The sequence below is a fragment of the Rutilus rutilus genome (assembly GCF_951802725.1).
Source record: "Rutilus rutilus genome assembly, chromosome: 24".
Taxonomy (NCBI): domain Eukaryota; kingdom Metazoa; phylum Chordata; class Actinopteri; order Cypriniformes; family Leuciscidae; genus Rutilus; species Rutilus rutilus.
Window position 1 is genome coordinate 30,563,514 of NC_140228.1, and position 20,554 is coordinate 30,584,067.

At 41.9% G+C, this 20,554-nt stretch overlaps 1 protein-coding gene across 1 annotated transcript in view; it reads right to left on the minus strand.

Annotated features, from left to right (window-relative positions):
* Window positions 1-2,663: 2,663 nt before the first annotated feature.
* Window positions 2,664-20,554, minus strand: part of LOC311284374 (interferon-induced very large GTPase 1-like) — a gene marked incomplete at its 3' end in the record, with an annotated part of 36,228 nt that continues 18,337 nt past the window's right edge. Inside the window, exons 6-7 of the mRNA XM_084399370.1 lie at window positions 7,587-7,645; window positions 2,664-7,343 (exon numbers count right to left, since the gene is read on the minus strand). Of these exons, the coding sequence (XP_084255496.1) occupies window positions 2,664-7,343; window positions 7,587-7,645 (4,739 nt within the window). The remainder of the gene's footprint in view (window positions 7,344-7,586; window positions 7,646-20,554) is intronic.

The following is a 20,554-nucleotide window of genomic DNA, read 5'->3' on the forward strand; positions in this document are numbered from 1 at the left end:
CATCACACTCATTATACTTAATTTTAATAAAAAACTTATAAAATACTAGACTTCAAAATCATCAAAACTAGTCTTTCCAATGTTGACTAGCAGCAGCAGTATAGTTCAGTTGACTAGTCTCGCACATCCCTGGTTAGTTCAATCAAATGATCTGCTGAGGCAAAGACATTTTTTTTATGTACATCAAGGAATTTATTCAGCAAATGTGTTTCCATCGTAGTTTATGCCCATGTCTTATTGGATAAAAAACAAAACAAAACATCTGACTCAATTCAGGGCATCATTCCAAAATTTGCATAAAAATAGGTGGATGGAAACAGTTAATGAAAGCAATTCTGTATTTTTAGAGAATCAAATGCAGGAATTCAAACAGGAAATAGGCTTTGGTCAAAACAAAATAAATTAAAGTAAGTTTTTATAGCTTCCATTTTTTTTCACATAAAGGGGAATTTTACCGAAAACATATCAGAAAAATAACTATTATTTCAGGAACATAGAAGAGGAAATAACATCTTACTATTTCAGAAGTTCTTCAGGCTTAATTACCCTATAGTTGAAAAGACACTCTGTGTGCCACATCAAACTTCCACACCAAAATCAAATCCTTTCCTTCGATAGTCCAGCCATGATAAGCACCTGTGTTCGTAACAACTTCCCTTATTACTCTCATAAAGGCATAGAATTGCCAGCCATCTTAGGTAGTTTGTGATGCACAAGGTATAAAGTTTCCATTTTAATGAAGACAAGATATCCTTACATAATTAAAATGACAGTGGCACATGGGAGGGGCTGGCTCTTAAAAATAAGGAATTAAAGAATATATATAATCTTATTTAAGCAATTAACTTTAGCAGGTAGATACTAAATATACATTTAAAAAAATATTAAAAAAAAAACTAAAACTAGAAGACACAAAAAAAGTAACACTGAAAACTAAACTACATTTACTTTTTTACATTTATTCATTTAGCAGACACTTTTATCCAAATCAACTTAAACATGAGGAATACAATAATCCAATCACCTTAAGGAGGCAATAGACCAGAAGTGCTAACAATACAAAGTTTCAAACATTGTCTAGAATAGTACAGGTTAGAACAGGGAGGGATTTAAGAAATAGCGAAAGCAAATAAGAGGAAACTTTTTAAAGAGTAAGCAGGATGCAGTTAAGTGCTCAAAAATATGAAAGGACAAATAAAACCTTTTTCCGATAATTTTCTCACTAATGTTAAAGTGTCATGAAACCCCCCTGTTTCAGCCTGGTCGTTCACACCTCAGAGTTTGGGCGTGTAAAGCTGTGGAAAAGTGGGAGAGTAGAAGATGGGAAAAGGGGAGACAACAACCAATAAAACACAGATCTGCAACACAATCATTATACAGACACATGAATATTAAAATATGAACACAGAAAAACAAAAACAAAAAAAAGAGTTGAGGGCACCTTGAAAAATGTAACCCTATATGACAACAACAAACAGGGGAGAAACGCGGTACATTTAAAAGGTCTAATACTATTTTCATTACATTTACGAGCACTACAGTCTCTGAACAAATGGCACACGTCAGCATAATAGAGAAAGAATAAAGGCATAGTTACTTTTTTGTCCATTGTTCGTTGAATTTTCGGTCTACATTATCTTCTGTGTATCAGAATAATTCCTCTTGTCATCACGTTCATGATCAGATGAAAGTAAGTATCAGTGTCCTTATTTTTCATTTGAAAAAGATGTGATTAAATGATTAAAAAGATGTGTGCACACGCGTTGCTGGTTCATGTTTAGAGCACTAGAGTATATGAAATATGTCCATAAAAACTTGAAAAGCACGTGCTCCGGTCTTATCTGAACATTATGATCCGTGTTGCGACCGTTGTTAAACTCATGCTTTTTGCTCGATCTCATGCTTAATACAGCGCAGTGATTGGGTTAAGAGAGTTCATTCTCATGAATAAATGCAGAGAGTCGCTCAGGGTCAGCTGACGTAGAATCGTGCCGCAGCCAATCACACACTCCGAAGGCTCGCTTCTACCTCACATTCAGTGACGTTGCTACGACTTCAGAAGAACTAAATTGCTCAGAAAAATGCAAAAATAACCAATTTCCATTTGTTGGTAAAATGTATGAGAGCTTTTAGTGTTTTCAGTGATGTGTTGCCTGTACACATCTGTTCACATCTAAAAACATGTGTTTTGGGGTTTCATGACGCTTTAATGTATTGATCAGTTCACCAATAACTGGTGAATGTAGAATATTTACAGTCTTTTGAAACTGAACACTACCAACATGAATGTATTGCAGATATCATTAATTCAAGATTTTAAAGTACAACATAATTTGAGAATTTATTCTGATTCAAGGGATATCAGAAGGCCAAATCCTGACTGACGAGAGGAGGAGCTGGGGATGGAGGAGGGTAATTAGCTCCTGAGAAACGCGCCAGCTGCTGATAATACTGAAGGAGCTTATATATGTATACGGTGATAGGCGTCATATTCCTATAGGTAGACGTGGATCGGCTGATGCGAGCTTGACAAACGTGACCTGCCAGAACTGACGCTATGCTTAATTTTTTAACTATTCTCTCTAAGGAGTCCCAAGGTATCAAAGATAGGAAAACTGTTCTGTAAATGAATGACCCAAAAGAAACGTATTATACTTGTTTAATTACATGTATTCATCCAAACTCCCAATAGCGTCCTCTTTAGAGTATGATTTCCATTCATCTGGGATCTTACCACTGCCCTCAAATGTTTTCTTGTAGTATTTTTCCAGAACGGTCTGGAATCTGCATACAAACCACTTCCAGTAGGGCAGTTCAGAGAGGTCAGGGGTGATGCTCCAGTTTGCATAATCTCCCCCTGCTCTTCTATATTCTCTCCAGAGAACTTTATCATCTGATCCAATGGGATAAAAATATAGATTGCTGTTTGCTACTGCTGATGTGCAGATATGGACAGACAAGTTAGATGTTTTCAAGTAATGAATCCCATTCAGTCCAATACTACGATGGAAAGGAACGCTGTGATCCCCACTATGGTTTTCTATTGTGTTGGTGCAGATGACTTTACAGAATGGACATTGAACCCAACAGCAATGACAGAACTGATCAAACAGAAGCTCATCTGGTCTGAACATATAATCCAGCTTTGATGGAAATGTCTTTGTGCTGAATCTACTGCTAATGACTGACATTACATCAGGAAGTTCTTCTTTTATCACATTTTCTAGGAGGTTGAAATTATCAACACTAACTCCACTGAGGTTTTTTTCAGAGAAGATCAGCTCTTCTGAGAGCTTCTGTGTGAAACTCTTCAACCACAAATCAACATCTCTGTTCTCTTGAACAAGTTCAGTAGATTCATGTGCTGCTGTCACGATCTTCTGCTGCAGGATTTTGATGTTTTCCTTCATCTTGGGTAAAACACTGACACTGAACTTATCAGTGATGTACTGACTGACTTCATCTCTGATGAAACTCTTGAAGTGATCTCTGGGATTATTAATGTAGTTTGTGTAATTGACAAAATCCTCTTTTTGTGCCAGTTTTTTTAGGATGTGTTTCTCCAGATTTGATCTGTTTCCATTCAGCGATTTACAGTTTGTCCTCATTTCATCTGCTAAATCTCTGGCAGTCTTCTTGTAGACGCTCTGTTCAATGGGGTCTTTAAGTTTCTGATGGATAATCTTACCAGAAATGGTAGATAATGCTGCACCATGCAGGTGTTTCTGGAAAATACTATAGTACTCTTCTCTCTTCTTTTCAACATATATGACAGGATCATTGGCTTCCCTGAACATTCTGTGTTGGTCTGTGATCATCTTGTTTGCTCTTTTACAGATGGAAAGAACCAAATCCATGAAGAACTGTTTCTTGAGCACATATTTCACTGGTTTTTCCTGATGTTCTGTTACTGTCTTCTTGACATAATCTGTGAGTTGTTGAATGTAGCTGATGTTGTAGCCCATCTTTGAAATGTTAAATAACTGAATCATTCTCTCTATCTCCAGAGCAACATCTGTGACTAATGATCTTATTTGGGCTTCATCCTCTAAAGACAGAGTTTGATCATATTCAGATGTTCCTTTAGGTGTTCTGCAAGCCTCATTATTTGTGGACTTTTTGAAAATAACATATTGAGAATGACTCTGCACAGTGAAGATATCGTTACATTCGATGTCCTCTTTGCTGTGGTCGAAAGGGAGATGTCCCCCATAGATATCACTGAGGAGGAGTTTGACATCTCTCAGTAAGTCAATATCTTTGATTGGAGGAGTGTCTGAGATGATCTCTTTCACACTCTGTTCCCAGAACAAATCATACTCTTTCTTCAGAGTTTTTTCATCATTTGTTTTGTCTTTGAGTTTTAAGGCAAGTTCTTTGCTCTTTTCATAGAGACTGTTTTCATGATGTGTCCTCTGAGCATCAATCTTTTTCTTCAGGTCTCGCTGCTGAAGAATCTCATTTAATTTCCTCTTTGTTTCTCTCACAATGGTTTCCTGAAGCTCTTTGATTTTGATTTCAAATGATGTTTTCCATTGAATCAGTATGCTTGCATGTGTGTCTTTCTCAAAGAATTCTGACATCGATTTCTCCACTTCTTCACTTGTCTCCTTCAGTTCTCTTTGAAGAAAAATTTTCTCAACCTCATGAATTGTTTCATTTTCTATTTGATTGTGTAGTTTGTTCTCAGTTCCCATCATGGCACTGCGAAGACTCCAGGACCATTTGCTGTATTCGGTCTCCAGTTTCCTGTAGGCTGAAATCTCCAGAGAATTTCTGAAGCTGAAGACAAATCGTTCCTTCATTAAAGCCTCCCAGAAATATTTAATTCGATCTTTTAAGTCCATCAGACTCATTCTATGTGATTTTGAGGCATGAGACATAAGGGTTTCCTTTAGTTGTTGAATATTCTCACAGTACTTTGGGTTTGGTGGTGCCATTGGTGGGCTGCCCTCCCAGAGCTGAGCAAAATACTTCACATCATTCTGTATGTCAAAGGCAATTACATCACTGAAACATTCTGCATCACAGACTTCCTCGTCAGCAGCCAGTTTTGTCATCTCATCCAGTGTTTTCTGCAGTCGTCTCCTTCCCTCCATGTTTTTCTCTCCAGCTGTGACATCTGAAACATTCTGATGCACAAACACACATCTTGGATTCAGGCTGACCGCCTTCATCCTCAGGAAGGCCTGAACAACAATCTGAAGAATGTCCTGCATCTCAGATGAGTTTTCTCCATAGATGTTGATCAATGTCAGATTTGCAAGACCAACAACAAATGTGGCCAATTCATTGTCATGATCTCTTGTTGATCTTCCAGACAGTTCTGGAGCACGAAGTCCCTCAGTATCAACAACCAGAATATAGTCAAAGTTCATCTGTGATTTCATCTCGTCTGACACTTCGACCAGCTGCATGAAAGCTCCTCTGGTGCACCTGCCAGCACTGACGGCAAACTGGAGTCCAAACATGGCGTTCAGCATGGTGGATTTCCCAGAGCTCTGAACCCCTAAAACTGACAGCACAAAGACTCTCTGCTCTCCCAGTTTCTGGATGAGTTGATCTAGTATAGCAGAGATCCAGATCACAGGAACATGAACAGCATCTCCATCCATCAGCTCCAGTGGAAATCCAGAGATCATCATCTCTGCTGCAAGACTCGGGAAAGAAGAGAAGTCAAACTGCAGGTCTTTCTTGTTCTTTTTCACTGATGAACATGATTCATAGATCTGACCGATCTCCCGCATGATGTGCTCCAAACCAAAGTTTGAAGCTTGAAGTTCCTCAGATATTCTCTCAAGTTTACTTTGTGCATCTTTGAGTTGTTCGGATTTTTCATTGTTCTCTTTCAGTTTCAAGACTGTTGACCACTTTTCATTATACTTGTGATGTAGAGCAGAAAGGTCAGCTGAGATATATTCATCCAGGAGGATTCTGAGCCATTTAAGAAAAAACATTTTGTTTGCAGCATTTGAGTTCATTTCTTCAATAAAGAGCTTCATAAACTCACTGGTGTCAGATTCAAGCTGCTGTTGACGGATTTTTTTCATCTCTGAGTGTTTCCTACTGATGTCCATTTCTGTCTCATCTGCTCGAGGTCGATGTAGTTCTTTGTTCTTCTGACTCCACTGATGCCACAGTTTCCCCTGATGAGGCAGAAATGAATCTTTGATTTCTGTTAAATCTTTCTTCTGCAGTAAATTCACCATCTGCTGTGCTGCTTCTCTTCCTCTCCTGCAGTCTTCATCATCTTCCTCATCTACTCTGATGTGTTTGAACACATCAAGTCTGAAAGTGGAAGATGATTCTGAAAGACAATAATTTATCGTTCTTATGAGCTCTTCAGATACATCTGACATATTTCTCTCTTTCAAACCGATTTTGTATTTTCCTTTCCGTGTTTTAATAGGAGCTGATTTATCTTCAGTAAGAAGACAAATGAGTGGCTTTGAGCCCTTATAGAGTTCATCAAGTTTTTTGTCATTCCTGTCCAGTCGTGGTAGAATATAAACATTGACTGAGGCCCTTTCAGTGAGGATCTGCAGCTGTTTCTCATGGTCTCCAGCATTACCGTGTAGATTACAGAATGCAACACAGTCAGTGAATTTATCATCATCTGTCCCAGAAGGGCAGAACCAGGCGATCTCCACCACTCCATCCATCAGGACTCTGGTTCTGCTGCTGCCTGGGCAGTTCCTGTGGAAGAATGTGTCGTGTTTCTCATTGATGAGACTGTTCATCAGCTGAGACTTGGATGAAGACACAGAGACAAACCTGAAGAAAAACACCATTGGAGTTTCAGCCTTGTAGACTGGCTGCATTTGACTGATGATTTCATTATTGGTGTTTTTCATCTTCCAGCTCTTGTTGATTTGTCTGAATGTCCAGAGAGGAAAATCAATCTGTTGTGAGAATGGATCAGGAACAAGCAGAGGAAGAGCGTACTGACACTGGGACAGTTTAGTGACCATCAGCTGCTTCAGGAGACCATCAGCACAGTGAAACACGGCCATCTGAACATCCATCGGGTGAACAGGTTCAGGTGTGTTTTCTGCATCACCAGGCCCATCCATTTCTCTGAAAAAATCAACATCAGCCTCTTCATGTGAATCCTTTGTGTCTTGTGTTTGGATAAGCTGATTGACTTTAATGCTTCTTGCTCTGTAGTCCATCATCAATAGTTTTTGTATGAAAGTCTGAATCAGCTCCTCCACAGGACAAGATTTATGAGACTTAAACGAATGTGCTTTTAACTGAAGAACATCTGTAGCTTTCATTTTAAGGTTGATGTTGCCTTCAAGATGTAGTTTGTTGAAGAGATGCTGAATTTTTTCATCCATTTCCTATGAAAGAAACAGCATACACATTCATTACACATTCACTGGTGTAGAGCTGCAACTAATGCATGGCACACATAATTTTGTAGTTGATTATTTCATTATTGATTATTACTGATTTTATTGTTGCAGCCCTACACTGATATACTTTAGCTATGTAAAAAAATATTTCTTCACCAGCAGAGAGCATTTATTTTAGATATCTATATGAAACCATTAATAACTTGGATTTCAAAGGCCTGTACTTACCTTTTGTCTCTCGCTTGTAGTGTTGTCCTCTGTGCTCTGCTTATTGATTGCGCATTTATCTATAAAACGAACAAAAAAGAAGAAACCAAAAAAATAATTATATTCAGTTTTCCAGGGCTCTCAAGTGTCACACATTGTCACTCATTTCAGTATTTTGTCACGCACTCCCGCCACACATTGTATTTCTCACGCGGAAAAACTATTTATAATATATTTAATATGCCGCAGCGCCCAACATTTCTCTGGCCCGGCCACTCTCACTATGGAACCGGCAGGAATCAAGCGCGTCTCCCCTGGAGTTCTTAGTCGAGCCTGCCACTTATCAGCCAATCAAAAGAAAAAAGAAAGGGGCTACTCAATAGCCAATCAGAAAATAGCACTATTGTATCTGGGTAAGATTTAACGCAACTAACAATGAAAAAAAGCATATCCTGGAATTGTTCACATGATTCTGCTACAACATCTTCCGAAAGTTTTGTTCACCCACAGAGGAAACCTCTGGAGCTCCAAGCATCACTTTGAGCACAGAGTAAGTCATGATCTCCTGTTTTAATGTTACAACAAATTCACAACTTGTTTGACACAAACAATTACAACTTGACTGCTGTCACCAAGCTTAAATCAAAATTCACTCAGGTACAGTCCTTATTTCAGGGTAATTAGCATTAACTAATATGAACTAACAATATAATGCTGTAAAAATTCACTGCATATTGTTAGTTCATAATTAGTTAATGCTAATTACCTAATGTTAACAAATTAGACCTTATAGTAAAGTGTTACCATACTATTATATTTTCCATATTGTATATTTAGGGCCCAAGCCCTGAAAGGGCGAAGGCCCTATTGTTTCCGGAAGGATTTTTTTACATTTTTAAAAAAAAAAATTTTTTTTGCCTTTTTGCCACTTTTGGGGCCCTTAACATGCTCAAAAACTCTTGAAATTTTGCAAACACGTCAGAACCCGCGGCCTTCAGGGCCGGACTGAAGCTGGTACCCAGGCGTGGCAGGGGGACTCGACAGCGCCCCCTGGAATGGTGTCCGAAAACTTGGTCCATAAATCAAACACGCTTGCATGTAATAATATGAAACTCAGTACACATATAGATCTCATCGGGCCGAACAACTTTCGTGCTCTTAAGTTTTACAAAAGCCCAACAGGAAGTCGGTTATTATACGTTGTTTGGAAAACGCATACAATGGAATGTGAAATACTCCTCCTAGGGAATTCATCCGATCGCCACCAAACTCGGTGTGCATGAAGTCAAGACATTGAGGATGAATTCTTGCGAACAGATTTTTGATATCTCGAACGGTTTGGCCGTGACGAGGAAACGAATTTATGGCGAATAATGGAAACAGGAAGTGTGTCATAACTTCTGCATACATTAACTGATCTTGATTAAACTTCAGCAGTGTGTTCGTGGTCAGAGGCCGATCACATGGATGTGACCTTTGTGAGTCAAAGTTATAGCGCCACCAACTGGCAGCAGGAAGTGTGTCCCTTTCAACATGCTTTGAAATCACCCTCTTATTTTTACCCGATTTGCTTCAAACTTTATGTGTATAATGTAAACACACGGCAGATGTAGACCTGTGAAAGGATTTTTGATATCTTTAATACTGTTGCCATGGCAATGCTTCAAACTTTAATATTCTTTTTTGATGGTTTTGAGACTCTTAACATACTTGAAATTGGATGAAACTCGACAGACACATCACATTTATTAGCCAGTAGACATGTGCAAAGTTTCAGAAACGGGCGTGGTGAGGGGCTCAGTAGCGCCACCTTTAGTCATAAGTGGGGGGGTTAGTTTTATCAACAGCAACAAAACTTGGTATGTGTATTGTTCTCATCAAGACGGACAACTTTCTAATTTACATGAACTATCTCTGACCAATAGGAAGAGAGATATTTTGGTTTGAATGTGGATTTTCTGAAGAATTTTCTCTCCCTCTCTCTGTGTCTGTGTGTGTGTGAGGGGAGGGGGGAATTTGACTATTGCTTTTATATTGTTAATCAAGGTTTCAGGGGCTTTTGGGGTCCTTAACGTGCTCAAAAACTCTTGAAACTTTGCACACAAGTCAGAACCCCCTGCCATCAGGGAAGCTGGTACCCGGGCGTGGCAGGGGGGCTCAACAGCGCCCACTTGAACGGGGTCCCAAAACTTGGTCCATAGATCAAACACGCTTGCATTAATTAATATGAAACTCGGTACACATATAGATCTCATCGGGCCGAACAACTTTCCCCCGGTCAAGTTTTACGCCAGCCCAACAGGAAGTCGGCTATTATGGGTTGTTTGGAAAACGCTTGCTGTGGAATGCGAAGTACTCCTCCTAAAGAATTCATCCAATCCCCACCAAACTCGGTGTGCATGAAGTCAAGACATTGAGGATTCTAAATTGCGGACGGATTTTTGATATCTCGAACGGTTTGGCCGTGGCGAGGAAACGAATTTATGGCGAGAAAAGAGAAACACGAAGTGGTATAACTTCTGCACACATTAACTGATCTTGATGAAACTTCAGCAGTGTGTTCGTGGTAAGAGGCCGATCAGATGGATGTGACTATTGTGAGTCAAAGTTATAGCGCCACCAACTGGCAGCAGGAAGTGTGTCACTTTCAAAATGTTTTTGACAAAAGTGGGGGGGTTAGTTTTACCCACAATTACAAAAATCAGTACGTATATTGGTCTCATCGAGCCGGACAACTTTCTAATTTACAGGCATTAGCTGCAACCAACAGGAAGCCAGATATTTTGGTCTGAATATGGATTTTTTGTTAAATCAGCCTCTGAGTTTTTAGTTACTCCTCCTAAAAGGTTTATTTTATTCCCACCAAACTTTTTCAAAATGATAAAAATATATTAATGATGCTAAATTGTAAACGGATATTGAATATCTCAAACGGTTTTGCTATGGCGAGGGATTAAATTAATGTCAAAAAGGAAGCAGGAAACATCTCATAACTTCTAAAAATGTAATTATACACCATTTATTTTTATATAAAATTATACAAATATTAGAACTAAACCTATTTTATTCTGTTTTTGCAATTCAAGAAGTATGAAAAAGTTAAAAACAGGCTATTTAGTGCTATTTGGTTCAACAAAAAAGCAAACATAGGGCTATACTGCCCTCTTGTGTCCAAAAGGATATCAAAATAGTATATAAAACGTTTTACTAGGTAGGCCTATTGTATTTAAATATAAATTTATTAGGTATATGACTGTGAGGATATTTTCCCATCGGTTAATCGACGTGTGACACGAGCGGGTGCTTTTAAATCGCTAATATAAAAGTGAAAGTAAAAAACGGACGTCCGCACGGACATTGATAATGGTGCACGTTGGAAAAAATGATACTTTTAAACATATCACTAAACCGCCATTAGGTGTCGCCAGGCGACCATCTTAATGAGCGAGTCATTGATTCATTCGTTCAAACGATTCGTTCCAATGACTGAGTCATTCATGATTGAGACAGATGTTTATGGATTGACCATTGAATCTTTGAGTCAAGCGATTCGTTTCAAAATGCTGAATCATTCAGTAATGAGAAAACAAGTTGCTGTGAGATGCGCAATGGTTCTGCTGTGATCTTTGTTTAACTATTTTTACTGCTGAAACAGAACAAAAACAGTCAATATTGCATCTAAAATGTAAGTGACTTAATTGTAACTGTTTATTAACCTGTTGTATGAAATCAATGTCACAGTTTCAATCGTGATTGTATTCAGGAAATAGTTGCCTACTCGTCAAGTGAGGTTGCTTAACTCTATCATATGTTATAAAATATATAAAAACTCCATATTTGTAATTTTTATAGTCAGTATGTTGTTAACTGGGTTGCTTTTTTGTGTGCTGCGCTCATTTGTTTAAAATTCTCCTGGAGAAGCAGCATGAGCCTCAGCAGTGCAACCTTGTTACCATTGATCAGTAATACATTCATTATTAACTGCTGATTGCAACTTAAAATGAATGTAATGAAATTAGAATAATCTCTCGTTTTAGTGACTCCCAAGTTATTTTTTTGTTATTGACGTTTTAATCAGGCTATACTCTGGTCGGGCAAGTAAAATTCTCTTTCAGGTAGGCCTATTGTATTTATATATAAATATATTAGGGATGTGACTGTGATAAAATTTTCCCACCGGTTAATCGACGTGTGACACCGCTGAGGGCTTTTAAATCGCTAACTATAGTATACTATATAGTAAAATACAGACGTCCGCACAGACATTGATAATGGTGCGGAGTAGAGCGAGCATTTTCAATGTATTCCTATGGATGTAGGAATTAACTAAAACATTTTATTTATGTTTTTGTGTCCACTGTTCAACCGCAACCGCGTCACACACACACACACACATTCCAGAATTGCAATCTTGACATCGCAGCCTGTTCATTATAGCCCTAATACAATATAATAATAAAAATAGTCAACCTAACATAAACGAATTACACTGCTCTGTTTAAATAGTCAGTAGTACAATCTGTACCATTCACAGTAAGCAGAGCTCCACTGTGATGTTTCCAAGCACATTTTTGCGCGTGTGAAGAGGATGATTTTTTTCCATCGATATTGGAACACGAGTGAAGTACAAAGCCTATAATAAAGAATAGTTTAGTATCCAAATACATCGCAAATATTGAAACATTTTGATTCTAATGAGAGGGTTACGTGAGCCCAACACTGCTTACTTTCGTTTTTATTTTTACATTAAATTTAAAGGATTTGTTGTGGAATATTTTGAGTGTATCATAAAATCAGAATAAGGTAAGACAAGTAATATTTTCTGTCTTATATGTGTGTGTGTGTGTGTATATATATATATATATATATATATATATATATATATATATAGCTGCGAGCAGCGATGGAGGGCCAAAGCCGGTGGCACCGCCATCCCCCGTGCCTTTAGGTAACTAAAGGCACCGGGGTTGCGGTGCCACCGGCTTGGGCCTGTAATCGCTGCTCGCAGCTATATTTATCTTTGACCCTGAAATAAGGCCTTATTTTTGAAAGCATTCTCACTTTACAGCATTTTAACACAAGTGCCAGTACTTTTCACAGTACTGTAGCTTTGCAGTTGTAACGTCAACGGGTTGAAGAAGAAGACGAAGGTCAAGCGAAGATACAAAATACTCAATATTTATTTTCATAGGCAAAATCCAAACAAACACGAAACAGTGTGTAAGTGCACAAACAATAACCGACAATGAAAAGGAGTGAGAGGGGAACTTAAATACACAGATAATGACAAAGACAACAGGTGACGATGATGATGATGATGATGAGCAGGTGCAGGTGATGATGACAGAGGATTCTGGGAAGTGTAGTGAAGACACAGACGATGAAGAAGGCGGTGAATGTGACATAACTCCCCCCTCCCGCTAAGCGCGACCTGCGCCGTACAAGACAGAACACGGGAAGGGGGGTGGGCATCCTGGAGTCCGTGACGAGAAGGCGAACCGGGTGCAGCTGGACGGACTCCAGGATGGTCCAGGTGGTGACCTCCCTTTGGTTGGTCGAGGAAGAGAAGACTGAGCAGGAAACCACCCCTCGGGCGGTCCAGGCGGAGCAGGCTGGTCAGGGGACCATGGCGGTGCAGGCTGAGGAGGTGGCCATGCCGCGAAGCGGCGAAGATGGCTCAGGGCTGGACAGGACCAGCGGCGAAGAGGGCTTTGAGCTGGGCAGGACCAGCGGTGAAGAGGACTTTGAGCTGGGCAGGACCAGCGGCGAAGAAGGCTTTGAGCTGGGCAGGACCAGCGGCGAAGAGGGCTCTGAGCTGGACAGGACCAGCAGGGAAGAGGGCTCTGAGCTGGACGGGACCAGCGGTGAAGGCTCTGTGCTGGACGGGACCAGCGGCGAAGAGGGCTCTGAGCTGGACGGGACCAGCGGCGAAGAGGGCTCTGAGCTGGACAGGACCAGCGGCGAAGAGGGCTTTGAACTGGACAGAACCAGCGGCGAAGAGGGCTTTGAGCTGGGCGGGACCAGCGGCGAAGAGGGCTTTGAGCTGGACAAGACCAGCTGTGAAGAGGGCTTTGAGCTGGGCAGGACCAGTGACGAAGAAGGCTTTGAGCTGGATGGAACCAGCGGCGAAGAGGGCTTTGAACTGGACGGAACCAGCGGCGAAGAGGGCTTTGAGCTGGGCGGGACCAGCGGCGAAGAGGGCTTTGAGCTGGACAGGACCAGCTGTGAAGAGGGCTTTGACCTGGACGGAACCAGCGGCGAAGGAAGCTTCAAGCTCTGCGGGATAAAAGAAAACATTAGCTCTGCGGGCATGACACTGTCAGTCTCTAGCTCGGCGGGCATGACGCTCACTGTCACAGGCGCGGCAGGCATGACGCTCACAGTCTCAGGGGCAGCGGGCATGACACATACTGCCTTGGGCTCGGCAGATCTGGCGTGAAGTGCGGGCTCGGCTGGACTGGCTTGAAGTGCAGGCTCGGCTGGACTATGGATGAGGATGGATGGCGTGGCGAAGATGGCTGGAGACGGTGGTGTTCCGGACCGGGACGCAACACTCACCAGACACCGGAACACAGTCTCTCTCCAAGATAGTCCGGTGGTGTCTGGGAGGTCGAGGGGGCGATGGAATGTGATCCCGATCCGGAACAGGGTGCTGAGGGTTTCATCCTCCAGGGAACTGCTGAGGGCGAGATGAAAAAACTTTCTGGAGAAGTCCAGGATATCGTGGTTCCCCTGAGCCAGGTTGATGAACTGGATGTGTTCCTCCATATTTGTGGTCGGTTATTCTGTAACGTCAACGGGTTGAAGAAGAAGACGAAGGTCAAGCGAAAATACAAAATACTCATTGGGGGGCTGGGGGTATTAACATGCCTAAGACTTATGTATATATATGTGTGTGTGTTTGTATTTTGTGTTTTGTGAAGTTTAAAAAGCAATTTTAACCAGAAAAATCTAAAATGTATTCCCAAAATCGTGCAGCCCTATAGTTTCTCTTGATATCAGCATGTTCACAGTGTTTTTTTTTATTATTTTTTTTACAGGGACCAGATGCCACTGAGTCCTGCTGACTTCAACATTCACATGAGTCTCTGTACATGAACATGGTAAAATGAAAAATCAAACACCATGGAAATGACAGGTATGTACTATGTTTCAGAAATGGCACAAAGGTGAGTGACTGTTCAAGTCTCTACATCAGTGTGTTAAATAATGTGCTTTTTTGTCCTTTGTTGTGTATCTTTGGATTATGTTGTGTTGTAAATAAATCCAAGCAATCAAAAAGCCATTCTTTTTTAAATCTCTCCTCATTTTTTGTGTAAGTTTCCTCAGAATGATAGGGCCTGATAGCTCCTAATAGGGCCATTAGGGGAGGGTCTTTGTCTTTCTCAGGTGTGAAATCCATCAATATTCAGGATGTGTTTACGCCTCCTCGCATAAAGCTTTCTTACACAAAACGTCTCAGGTTACGACTGTAACTTATGTTCCCTGAGAACAGGGAACGAGACACTGCGTCGATTGACGCTTTGGGGGGGAACGCCTCAGGCGTGACAGGTGTCTGAAATCACTATCAAATCACGGCAATCACATTAACCGGCGACAGCCCGTGAATCATTAACGTGAATGATTAACGTGCGACCTGCAAGTATAAAAGGGCGCCTTGCAAACATGACAATCACCTTATCGTCTGAAGGGACTGTTTGGTAGGCAGGCCCCGAGGCATGGCAAGGAGATGCAGTGTCTCGTTCCCTGTTCTCAGGGAACATAGGTTACAGTCGTAACCTGAGACGTTCCCTTTCGAAAGGGAACTCGCACTGCGTTGATTGACGCTTTGGGGAACGATATACCAATGGCACCATGCTAAGGGGAGTGCATGCCAGGTGGCAGTGACAACTGTCAGAACCAGCAAATGAAACGCTAGAACCACTCACCCTCAGGTCACACTGGGCTGTCAGTGACAACATTCCCTACGGTCATAGCCCAAGCTATAAGCCTCGCAGGAAAACCTTCATAAATGAAAGCCTACCTGGGCCTGCTCAGGGCCTGTAACCACAGCTTCCAATTAAAAGGGGTCCCTTCTAGGGAATGTGGCTAGGGAACCCGAATGAACCCCAGCCAATCACTATTCAGGGGAACGTACTCACCCCGAAATGCCACCAGGACGGCCTGACCTGGCGTCAGTACATAGATACCTAGTCTGACCACTTCCTGTCTGTCCGAAGACAGAGCCTCTGGACACTTGCCTTAGGTAAGGCATCCAACCCGAGGGGACTGTGAAGCTGGCAGTGAATCACTTGGCCCAGATCTCAAAGATGGGATATCCCGGAGAGTATGACTCAGCATAGTGCTTTCCAACCCTTGCTAGCGAGGGGAGTTTCTCTACTCGATCCACGGATCTACCCAGTGTTTGTGTTTCAAAACACTGAGGAGGCCTGTGAAGGCCTAAGGGCTGATCTAACTGGGAGGCCTCACGAGAGGCCTACAACCGTCTGACCTGACTAAGGAGTCCGCGTGCTCATAGTGACCCTCGGTGAGGGGAGTACATGGTCCGCCTGGTAGGTAAACCAGGCTGTAGGCAGAAAAGGAGGTTCCAGGAGGGAACCAGTAGCAGAGAATGAACACTTTAGTCGAGCCAGGGCACAAGCTCGCCTTCAGCAGCTGCCTGCTAAGGCCAGCTGAACTGATAGCAAGAGGCCACTAGCTTCCTGAACCCAGCACCGCTAGGAAACCACTCACAGGGAGGCCTGGTGAGGCCTACTACCTGATAACCACAGTCTGTGGAAGCTCACCTTCAAGGAAGCCTGGTGAGGCCTACTACCTGATAACCACCATCTGTGGGAGCTCACCTTCAGGGAGGCCTGGTGAGGCCTACTACCTGATAGCCACAATATCTGGGAGCTCACATTCAGGGAGGCCCGGTGAGGCCTACTACCTGAGAATCACAGCATGTGAGAACTCACCTTAAAGGAGGCCTGGTGAGGCCTACTGCCCGATAATAAGTCAGACTAGCTTTCCAGTTGCTTGTCCTTGCCTCCAGGGAGGCCGGGTGAGCCCTACTACCTGATAACCATCTTAAGTGGGAATTCACCTTCAGGGAGGCCTGAGGAGCCTACTACCTGATAGCAACTGGTAATTATGAGCCCTGAGTCCGGGTGATAGTTCCAAGGCGGCCTGTTAAGGCCAGCCAGCTGGGGACTCGCCTATCAGGGAGGCCTGGTTAGGCCTACTAAATTTATTGAAATTTATTGAAAAGATTTCTGGTACAGGATATACAATCCTCTATTCCAAACTCAAAAAACACAAACAAATATATATATACATATAAAATTCACATTTTAACATTTTATAAAAACACATTAATTTCACAATAGAAGTTTTTCTAACAATCATAACACAAATTTATTACATTAGTTAATAACAAGCTTTATAATTATAAATAACATTTTTTGACAGGCAAAATGCATCCAAACTGTTCTTAAAGGAATGAATAGAACTAGAACTACTTGCTGATAGCAAGTCAATTCTGCTACAAAGGTACACTGTTGGGAACCATACTACACCAACATTTTTCAACTATTGGGTCCAGACACAGGCGGCCTAAAACGGCTAGCTACCTGGTAGCGGCTATACAGTATGTTCCACAATGTTGGGACTCACCTCCGAGGAGGCCTGTTTCAGGCCTACTACCCATCAGGGAGTCAACTGCCCGAACCACCAAGGCCAACCATGTGAAGTAAGCTGGCCTACAGCGCCCTATTGGGGGCTGCCCATTCAAGGAGGCCTGCTGAGGCCTACTACCTAACGGTGCAGCCTTCGTTGGCAGATAAGCTGTTTAAAGGTCCCGTTGTATGCCCCTTTTCACAAGATGTAAAATAAGTCTCTGATGTCCCCAGAGTGTGTATGTGAAGTTTGAGCTCAAAATACCCAACAGATCATTTTTTACAGCATGTTTAAATTGACATTTTTTGGGGGTCAGAAAAACGAGCTGTTTCAGTGTGTGCCCTTTAAATGCAAATGAGCTGCTGCTGGACGACCCAGGGGGCGGAGCTTCATGAGCTCGCGCTCAGTCTGTCAGGACAAATTCATCTCATGGAATGATGATAATATCAGAAACTCTCAGTAACGGCGTTCATTTCGAGTCGGACAATAATGCCTACAGAGTCAGAGTGCTGTATAGAGATGAAACAGGTATGGTTTAGTAGTTTAATTACGGTTATTATAACGTATTGTCATCTGCTTGTATGTATCCATTATTTATTAACAGCCTACAAGTCTGCTGTTTCGGACCAGGTCCGAATGATGATCAAACATGTACTGATGAGTTTAATAAAGTTTATTGTACATCACACAAAAGATGAAGCGTCAGTTTTACTTCAGAAAATCACGGTAAGAGCTGAGTAAACACAGTAGCCTAAGTTATAAGAAGTGCGCAAGTAGCCAGTAGAGTTGAGGGAGCATTCCTGTGGGCGGAGGTTAGTCTAAACACGGTTCTGGTGATGTCACTAATGAAGGAAGTAGAGGGGTGTAGTCCAATCGAGCCGTTTTATGTAGTCAACTTATGTTAAATAAAATATCTCGCTTGGCATTGAACTTTGAGCTTTATAATTTTACAGATATTATTTATACTCTAACAACAACATTACACACTAACTAAAGTTTGAAACATGGGATCACGTAGAACGGGACCTTTAAACAGCACCTACAGCATCCTGGTGCCTAATCACATTGCCCATGGTAGTGTACTTCAGCAAGAGAGCTAAGTACCCTTAAAACAAGGGGAGTACAACATACGCCACTCTGCCTCAATGGAGGCCCCAGTGTCAGGGGCCTACCATCTGTACGCATGGGCGGCAGCTCATGGCAATGCTCTGGCTTCAGGGGAGCATACTTCGACTAAAAAGAAGTGAAAGCTAGAATTTTCCGCTTGACCCGAGCCATGGTGGTGCGAGGTAAGATAATACAGAACTGAAAGTGAAGTACTCAGACCTACCCTGTATCACAGGGGAATACTCCCACCTCACCCTGAGGTTTAGCAGGGTGCGGGCCTGCCAGCGGCTCTAGGGGTGACAGAAAATTGATCTGTGCCCAACCTAGGGGAGTGGGACTTGTTTGTGAGCCATACCACCTACAACCCAACGCTCAAGCAGTAGCTCAGCGAGGTAAGTGAGCCTAAACTGGCGGCCCAGATCCGTATGCTAGTTCTGCACGGCAGGGTCGGGCAGACAGACCTAGTCTCTTCGTGAGGTTTTTCTATCGTAAGACGGCCTAACCATGCCAATAAAGACACATTGTGCTGGGGAGGCCTTATTGAGGCCGAACCCAGAATCTTTATAAACCATGCCTCTGCACCACACTGCATTACTCTTGTCGCCCTAGAATGCAGAGAAGGGGGTGGGCCTTGGCCTAACGACTCCCGTGGGAGGAGGCTGTCATACAGGGATGCTAGAAACCTACATTCACAAAGTGAAGGGTCAGAGGCAGAAATGCTTAAGCAGAAACGCCTCCACTATCCCTGGCACAGCCTAGGCCAGCTATAGAGGCGACCCTGGTGAGGGTCTGCCTGCAAGTATAGATATATCTGAGGGCTCGGAGGAGCCATAGCCCTACTAGAAAAATTGTTATTATATTTCATACAAAGGGGCTGCAGAATCGCTCAGCCCACTGAAAACCCAAACAGAGCTCAAGGGGGCGATGTACTCAGGAAAGAAGTCCAACGGACCCATGGGGCGGACATAAGATCTATCTGAAGCTCTAGCGACAGTCAAGTCAAGTCAAGTCAAGTCAAGTATATTTGTATAGCGCTTTTCACAATACAGATTGTATCAAAGCAGCTTCACAGTATTAAATTAAAATAATACAACAAGGTTTGTTTCTAGTGGAATTTATTGATAAAATCAAATTAGATATCCCCAGAATATCCCCAACTGAGCAAGCCAAAGGCAACAGTGGCAAGGAACCGAAAAACTCCATCAAGTGACCTAATAGTGTCCTAAAACTCCATCAGGTGACCCAATGGAGAAAAAAAAAACCTTGGGAGAACCCAGGCTCAGTCGGGGGCCAGTTCTCCTCTGGCGTTTATTAACTAGAGGCCGGATTGTAATTTGAACTGTAAGATTAAAAATATTATATGAATGCCTGGCTGAAGAGATGCGACTTTAATCTAGTTTTAAACTGGGAGAGCGAGTCTGAGCAACGAACACTATCAGGAAGGCTATTCCAGAGTTTTGGAGCTAAATGTGAAAATGCTCTCCCTCCTTTGGTGGTTCTGGATATCCTAGGTATGACCAAAAGCCTTGAATTTAGTGATCTTAAAGAGCGCGATGGATTATAGGGCGATAGAAGATCCGTTAAATAGACTGGAGCTAAGCCGTTTAGGGCTTTATAAGTCAGTAGCAATACCTTGTAATTAATACGGAACTTTATAGGTAACCAATGCAGTGATGATAAAATCGGTGTTATATGATCATATTTTCTTGATCTAGTAAGAACTCTAGCGGCGGCATTTTGGACTAACTGTAGCTTGTTAATTGAGGATGCAGGACAACCGGCTAATAAAGCATTACAGTAATCTAGTCTCGAGGTCATGAATGCATGAACTAACTTTTCTGCATCAGAAACTGATAGCATATTACGTAGCTTAGCAATGTTTCTAAGGTGGAAAAAGGCGGTTTTTGTAACATATGAAATATGATTTTTGAAAGACAGGTTGCAATCGAGTATAACACCCAGGTCTTTTACTGTAGAGGATAAAGTAACAGGACATCCTACTATATTAAAGTTGTATTGCGAGAGGTTTTGTGGGCGGTTTTTTGAACCGATAAGTAGTACCTCTGTTTTGTCTGGATTTAATAAAAGAAAATTACGCGTCATCCAATCTTTTATATCTTTAACACACTCTGTCAATTTGGATAATTTAGCGTTTTCATCTGGCCGTGATGAAATATATATTTGAGTGTCATCAGCATAACAATGGAAACTAATTCCATGTTTCC